General features: G+C 52.2%; 1 protein-coding gene across 3 annotated transcripts; it reads left to right on the forward strand.

Moving 5' to 3' along the window:
* The first annotated feature begins 1,419 nt into the window (after positions 1–1,419).
* Positions 1,420–7,595, forward strand: LOC116235226 (keratin, type II cytoskeletal 6A-like). Of its 3 annotated transcripts, none has more exons than XM_090128534.1 (10): positions 1,420–1,992; positions 2,480–2,694; positions 4,304–4,364; positions 4,655–4,750; positions 5,169–5,333; positions 5,779–5,904; positions 6,272–6,492; positions 7,065–7,099; positions 7,198–7,269; positions 7,357–7,595. In XM_090128534.1, the coding sequence occupies exons 1-10, from the start codon at positions 1,420–1,422 to the stop codon at positions 7,539–7,541; spliced, it is 1,749 nt and encodes a 582-aa protein (XP_089984660.1). In that variant the 3' UTR covers positions 7,542–7,595. The 3 variants fall into 3 exon arrangements, with proteins under 3 accessions (XP_089984660.1, XP_089984659.1, XP_031459100.2); XM_090128533.1 differs by having other exon boundaries at positions 7,198–7,239; positions 7,303–7,595; XM_031603240.2 differs by having other exon boundaries at positions 7,198–7,595.
* Positions 7,596–8,022: the final 427 nt, after the last annotated feature.

Raw genomic sequence — 8,022 nt, forward strand, 5'->3', positions numbered from 1 at the left:
TGCTCACGTAGCCAATTTTTTAAAATCTCTTTGATTCAGCTTTATCTCTCTGCCGTGTGCTGTTGGTTTATCTGGCACACGGATGGCAGCTGGGCTGGGTCTGCGCTGCAGATGGGTTGGGTGGGTGGGCAACTCATCCCTTTGGGGGCACAAGAAGAGATGCCATCCACTGCTCCTGCACCATCCCAAAGCCCCACTGCAGGGCGGGTTCACCTGAGCTCAGGATCAAGGAGAAAACCATCCAAGATGATCTCAGCAGAGCGAGGGAGGGGTGGGAGGGAGATGGGGGAGTAGGTGGTAAGTTCCCCCCTGCTGAGCACAGTGACGTGGAAACTGCGGGTTTGAGGGCCAAAATGGGGGGAGCAATAGAAAACAGCTTCCTTGGGAACTTCTGAGCCTTCAGTTGGCTGGAAGGCTCGAAACAAGAACAACTTCCCAGCAGCTCTGTAATATCTCCTTTGGAAGGGTCAGCACACTATTTAATGCAGTTTCATGTTATTTCAGAAAGGTGAGTCCCTTGCTGTCTTTGAAAGCAACGATAATTGATTTCTCTGTTCCTCCTGCAATGGAGAGAGACAAGTTTTTGCTAAAACAACCAGGAGACATCTCCCACTCAGCCCCTGATCCCTCAGAGCTCTTTTCCAAAAGGGACCAAAAGTACAGAACTGGGAAGGAGACCCACTTCCCCCCTCAGCACTCCCCAGGGCACAAAACTCCAAATCAAGGCAGTCTTGGGGACATCAGCCCCCATTTGGTCACCATGTAACACAACACAACCCCATACCAGGTGGTCCTGGAAACATCAGCCCACGTGTTTTTCACTATGTAACCCAACACAACCCTAAATCGGGTGGTCCGTGGGACATCAGCCCCCATTTGGTCACCATGTAACATAACACAACTCCATACCAGGTGGTCCTGGGGACATCAGCCCCTATTATTTTATCTTATTTTTTATTTTTTTGCATTCAGTGTGCTCAACCCCCAATTTCCCCTCGCCTCAGAGCAGGGAAGCTTGCTCCAACGGGTGAGCTTGGCATAGGGAACAGGATCTCCTGGGGCTCTGGGAGCTTCGTGCCACGTCCTGCTCGTGCTGATCCCGTCCAGTTCTCCTTCGGTGACTCAGGGCTCTGGGGGTGGGGGGAGCTCCCTTGCTCCGTTACTTTCTTGCCTGCAAACAATGCATTTTTCAGCGCCTCGCGGTAGCCTAGGTGTGTTTGACAAGGCAAGTTGCTGCAAGGCACGTCAAGTTCTGAATCCCCGTGCCAAGTTTTCCAAGCAGATAAAAGAGGAGGCTCCCAGGCTCTCCCATCACAGGGGTTTCTGTCTCCATTGCCCTCTGCTGCTTCCCTGCTGCTCAGCTTCTATCACCAGCTCTTTCCCTCGTTCCTGCTCTTTGCGTTTCCAACTGCACAAGCCATGAGCCGGATCTCATACAGATCTTCCACCGGAGGGGGCATGAGGGGCTTTAGCTCAGGCTCTGCTATCGTGGGAGGTGGCAGTGGCACACGGAGCAGCTTCAGCTCCGTCTCTGTCTCCAGAGTTGGAGGAGGAAGAGCTGGAGGCGGAGGAGGCTTCGGAGCCGGTGGCGGCTTTGGCAGCAGAAGTCTCTATAACCTGGGTGGAAGCAAGAGAATCTCCCTTGGCGGAGGGCTGCGGAGCGGAGCCGGCGCTGGATACGGCTTTGGTGGAGGAGCTGGCTTTGGTCTGGGCTATGGTGGAGGAGCAGGCGCTGCTTTGGGCTTAGGAGGAGCTGGTGGCGGTGGTGGCTATGGGCTGGGTGGGTTTGGGATGGGAGGTCCCGGATTTGGTGGTCGTGGTGGCCCCGGGTTCCCTGTTTGCCCACCCGGTGGCATCCACGAAGTGACCGTCAACCAAAGCCTGCTGGCACCCCTCAAGCTGGACATCGACCCTGAGATCCAGAAGGTGCGGACACATGAGCGGGAGCAGATCAAGACCCTCAACAACAAATTCGCCTCCTTCATCGACAAGGTGAGAGCTGGGTCTCAGCCCGGGCACATTCTCTTTTGCCTCAGGAAAGAACAGCAGGAAGAGCTTTCTTTGGATTCAGGGCTTGCCTGAACTAATCCGTGCTTGGCTGAACATTAAGAATTGTCCTACGCTTTTTGCAAGGACAAGATTTCCAGAGCCTTGTTTTGCTGACATAGCAAATCCCCCCTTTTGCCTAAAAAACTGCCCAGGCACTGCATGGATCCTCCATGGATTGTAAAGGGCCAAAGTTCCTCCACAAGACACCACCAGTTTAAACCATTAAGGAGGGCAGAGCATCCAGTGCAGGGAGAAACACATAGAATTGCAAAAACAGGTGCTTGGCAGCTTGATAATTCTTGAAAATTCTCCCTAAGCTGCTTGTGCCGCTTTGGAGAACTCAGTGCCCTGAATTCCTGTGGGAAGATCCTCATTCCATGCTCTCCCTCTTCTCTTTCTGTTGGGTTACAGCCATTTTTTGTTTCCCCAGGTGCGGTTCCTGGAGCAGCAGAACAAAGTGCTGGAGACCAAATGGAGCCTCCTGCAAGAGCAGGGCCACACGATCACCAGGAAGTCCCTGGAGCCCCTCTTCGAGTCCTACATCAACAACCTGAGGCGGCAGCTGGACAGCCTGATGGGGGAGAGGGGACGACTGGACTCGGAGCTGCGGAGCATGCAGGACATGGTGGAGGACTTCAAGAACAAGTAAGAGATTGCGCTCTGTAGGTCAACAGACACGAAAATTGATCTCAGAGGAGCTGGGTTCTGTGGTGCATGCATTGTGCTTGCACTGGGCTCCTCTTGCAGTTTGCAGAATGAATACAGAGCAGCAACATTTTGATCTTGGTTACCTCTGTTCACGTTGAGTTTCTTGCACACAGGACTGGCATTTAGCACAGGACTCGCTCATGCATTGCCATGAAGCCATGGTCTGAACCCTTGGGCTTCCCAAAATATAACCTATAAAGAGCAAAAAGTATAGCTCATGACCGCATTAGACATGAAAACAGGGATAAAATGTAGCCAGCTCCCAAAATCCCTAACTTTCTGTTGTAGCAAATCTTTCCAAAGGGGCCCAGGCAACCCGCATGTGCTCAGCCTTGCTCAGCTCCAATCATGTGAAAGATGCTCAGCTGTTTTCTTTGCCCATTGCCTCAGCTCCCCTTAAAGTAAACCTCTGGGAAAGGCTATCAGCCCCATCATCCAGCAGAGGAGGGTGAATCATTTTTGGGACATGTTGGTGGGTGCCCACTGGCTCTGAGGACATTTAGGTGTTTTTTTCAGGCGCGGCAATTTGTTTTCCATCGGTGAGAACAGTCTCTCTCTCATGCAACCAGATCTGGTCAACTGTGAGTTTGAATAAAACACCCTGAAGTACGGGGACATGGTAATATTAGAGAGCTAAGTGTGTGAATAGCGTGTGATTTTGGGGGTGGGAGCTAGTTAGATCTGAGAGGATGGGCTGACGCAAACCAGCTCCTGGTATGTTGTTCTTGGGTGCATTTCAGGTCTTGGTATGAGTTAGAGCCTTTTGCGAGCATCAGCTAATACCACAGAGGGCATTGTCTGGATCTTTGAGCTACTGCCTGGGCAAGAGAACATGTTTTATTTCAAGTCTGGAGCTGGTTCCTCACCCTCTGGCTCATTTCGACCTTGCCTGCTGTCCACCCAAGCTCCAGCTGCAGGGAGATGCTCACCAGCATTAGCTGGAGGACTGGCACAAACCTGCCTTTCAAAGCCAGCTCTTTGCCACAACAGCCCACATGCTTTGTCGGCTTTCTAGCTCAGCCCTGCCCTGATTATCTGATGAGAGGATGTTGCTCAGAGCCATAAAAAGTTCCTCTGAGGCTTACTTAACGATCTGCCCTTGCACAACTGTGGTTAAAGAATCACAGACTTCTCCTTTTTTTTCCCCTTTTTTTTAGTAAATTAAATGCTGTGGTGGATTATTCAGAGCCATCAGCATTATTATAATATCAAATGGTTGCATTGCTGGGTATTGCAGTCCAGCTTCACTGAAAGCCTTTGCACATCTTTGCTTTGACCAAAGGTCTCCACGAGCGTCTGCTGCCTTATGCAACCCTGCATAAGCTTGGATCTAAGGGCAGCAATTGGATTCTTTAGATTTCAGCCAGGACTTCTCACACATGAAGTCCTTGAAGCCCCAGTGACAATTTGCTCTGCATCTGCTCTGTAAAGAAGTGAGAGTGCAGGATGAATCCGCGAGCCACAATGAGTGATGTGGGACCCATCTCTGTTGCCTGTCCTCCGTGGGGTTTTTTGCTGCTACTCAAACCCTCTCCTATCTCTGCAGGTATGAGGATGAGATCAACCGGCGCACGGGCGCAGAGAACGAGTTCGTGGTGCTCAAGAAGGTGAGCAAAGAGGGAGCGAGGGAAGGAGGAATGGAATAAAAGGGCTGAGCCCAAGCAGAGCTGCTGGGAAATGAGGTCCTGCAGCATCACAGCAGGGTCAGGCAGTGGAATACAGCGTTACCACAACCAGGAGTGCGTAATGGGCTGAGTACTGCTCCAGATACCCACAGCAAGGGAGCAATTCTGATCCCAGTCAGATCCCCATGAATCTGAGCTTTGCCCTCTGCCCAAAAAATGGACATCCCTTTGCTGTGGGTTTGCACCTGAAGCTTTGCTTTGCTTTTCTTTAGGATGTGGATGGTGCTTACATGAACAAGGTGGAACTGCAGGCCAAAGCAGACGGGCTGGCAGATGAGATCAACTTCCTGAGGGCTCTGTATGAAGCGGTGAGTAGTTGGTTCCCTGCACGATGTCCCCTGCAGTTCTGTGCCCTCGACTCCACACTCAGTGCTGCACGGCAGTGAAGGAGGAAGCATCACTGCCTGTTAGAAATCGCAATGCAGCCATAAGATAGAAAATTGTGGATAAGTAGAATCAGAGAATTGTAGACTCATAGGATCATTATGGTTGGGAAAGACCTCTAAGATCATCCAATCCAACCCCAATCCATCTCACCATGCCCACTATCCTTGTCCCCAAGTGCCACATCTCCACGTTTCTTGAACACCTCCAGGATGATGACCTGTGCCAAGAGAGATACAGAGAAATACAAGAAATTGCATCTCTTGGAAGACAGAGCTCAGAAGCCATCTTATGATTTCCACTGCAGAAAGCAGACAACTCATTTTTTTCTATCTTCTGCAGGAATTGTCCCAGATGCAGCAGCAAGTATCTGACACCTCCGTGGTGCTGTCCATGGATAACAACCGCAGCCTGGACCTCAACAGCATCATTGCAGAGGTGAAGGCACAGTATGAGGACATCGCCAACCGCAGCCGGGCTGAGGCAGAGGCTTGGTACCAGAACAAGGTGGGTGACTGGGACCACAGATGCTGCATCATATTAGCTGAAGGGAAGCAGGACTCACCATGGAAGGATCTCAGCGCTGCACAAGAAATTAATTAACGTTCTGTGCACGTTGCAATGAGCTCTTGCATACAGATTGCCATTGCTTGCTGGTGGACCACTGCACAAGGCAGCAGACTTTCCCTGCTGTGAACCCAAGATTAAACACCTTGATTCTGGGCTCACAGAGCTGCTGGTAGACCTGGCCTTAAACACAGCGCACTGCTCTTTCCCTCCCAGGTTCCTAAAGCAAGTGACAACACACAGGCTCTCTATGCAAAGCATAGTTCGCCAACACTGGGCTAAGCAAGGTGCTCAGAGGTCCCCCTCTCTGCAGACCCAGACTCGGTACACACCATTCCCAGCCCCATGGTCCCTCACCACTGCTTTCCTCCTTTCTGCTCACCAGTATGAAGAGCTGCAGGTCTCAGCTGGGCGCCACGGGGATGACCTCAGGAACACCAAGATGGAGATCTCAGAGATCAACCGGATGGTGCAGCGGCTGCGCAACGAGATTGAGAGTGTGAAGAAACAGGTAGGGGGGATGCTCCTAGCTTTGGACAGGGATGGAAGCCCATGTCCTGCATTGGCAGGCATGGCCATCTCTTTTCCCTACTGGAGAAGGTCCCTGGATGTAAGGATGTGCTGTGATTGCTGCTTACTTGCTGGGGAAACAAGCTGCGAGCTATTGCATCATGCCAGCAAAGCAAAAAGATGCAGATTTTGCTCATTCTCATGTGGAACAGGACTGTGGCTCTTCAGTCACCCACCCTGTGACACCTCTCTGATAGCTCCACACATCCCAGAGTTATGCTGGAGCCACCCAATTGCGCCTACAGTACCATAGGACTGCAGATTTGGGTAGCTCAAGTTAAACAGCTATTTGTTTCCCTCTGTTTTAGTGTGCCAGCCTCCAAGCAGCCATTGCTGAGGCAGAGGAGCGTGGGGAGATGGCCCTGAAAGATGCCAAATCAAAACTGGCCGAGCTGGAGGATGCCCTGCAGAAAGCCAAGGCAGACCTGGCCCGGCAGCTGCGTGAGTACCAGGAGCTGATGAACGTCAAGCTGGCCCTGGACATTGAGATTGCAACCTACAGGAAGCTGCTGGAGGGCGAGGAGAGCAGGTGGGTGCAGAATCCCTGCAGAAATAAATAGCAAATATCACTTTTCCCTACATGCTGCACCATTCTTTGAGTCCAAAGCCTCAGCTCACCCCAAGGATCTGGAGCATAAAGGAGCATTAAAAAAAAAGGGAGGAGATGGGTGTTTTGAAATGTGAGGTTTCTAGGAAAAGCTGGGTTCCCCATTTGTTGGCATCTGATGCACTAAGAAAAACTGCCACTTCCACATGTGCTGCAGACATAGCCCAGCAGTGGACGGACCCTATTGAAGGCCATGAAAGTCTAAATAGATGGGCCTCCAAACAGAAAGTCCCCAAATTAGATGATTCCCCATTTAGATGGTCCTCCAATTGAGTGGTCCCCTAGATGAATGATTCCCCAATTGCATGTTCTCCCAATTAGATGGTCTCCCAGTTTGGAGGCCTTCCAGTTGGATGGCCCCTCAGTTGGATAGTCCCCCATTTAGATGGTCCCCCCATTGGATAGTTCCCCAACTGGATGCTCCTGCAGTGAGATGCTCCTAAGTACCACTGCGTCTTGCCTGCATTACCTCCTTCTTTCCCCTTCCCCACCAGGCTCGCTGGAGAGGGCGTTGGAGCCGTGAGTGTTTGTAAGTATCTCCCCATCTTCCACCCTTGTTTGCTGGGGTTGGTCCCCCCACCCCGGGGACATGCTGAGGTGGGCTCACCCATTCTTGTTCCCTCACAGCTGTAGTGAGCAGCTCCAGCGGGATGGGCTACGGCGGCGGCGGCATGGGAGGAGGTCTCGGCATGGGAGGAGGTCTCGGCATGAGCAGTGGTCTTGGCATGGGAGGAGGTCTCGGCATGGGAAGTGGTCTTGGCATGAGCAGTGGTCTCAGCATGGGAGGTGGTGGCAGCTACACCATGAGCAGCAGCGGCGGCGGTGGAGGATTCGGAGGCGGGAGTGGAAGCTACAGCTATGGCGGAGGCAGCAACTTCAGCTCCAGCAGCAGCCGAGGGGTCAGCTCCAGCACGGGAGGCAGTGTGCGGATCGTTTCCAAGACCACTACCAGCAAAAAGACCATCAGATAAGGATGGTTCCAGCCAACGGTGTGTTTCCTGCCTTCCAAAAGCAACGTGCTGCCTTACCAATCAGTGCTGTACATAGCTGTGCTGCGCCTTCTCCTCCCTCCGTCCTTTGCCAGCGTCTCTCGGGGTACTGGGGGGAGACCAGGACCCTGCTGTGAGAATCTGGAGCACCTTTGGCCAAAGCACAGGTTGTAGCAGGTCACCAATGGGGCTTTGGGAGCTGGCACGGTACCCGATGCCAGCCCTCCTCCATTCCTCCCCACGAGATCATGTATTTAATGCAAAGCATTTAAAGCAATTTGCTGAATGGGGGGAGGCCACGTGCATTTTTTTCATTCGCCCCACAGCAAGGGGACAGCCCTGTGAAACCTCAGCCCCAGGTCCTCGGCAAGGACAGGAGCCCTAAGAGGCTCTGCAAGCCCCTAGTCACATCACATGTTACAACCTCCAAACCTTTCAGCTGCAATTAAAAGATTTTTCCAGC

The sequence above is a fragment of the Phasianus colchicus genome, chromosome 33 (genome assembly GCF_987193195.1).
Source record: "Phasianus colchicus chromosome 33, bPhaCol1.hap1.1, whole genome shotgun sequence".
Lineage (NCBI taxonomy): Eukaryota > Metazoa > Chordata > Aves > Galliformes > Phasianidae > Phasianus > Phasianus colchicus.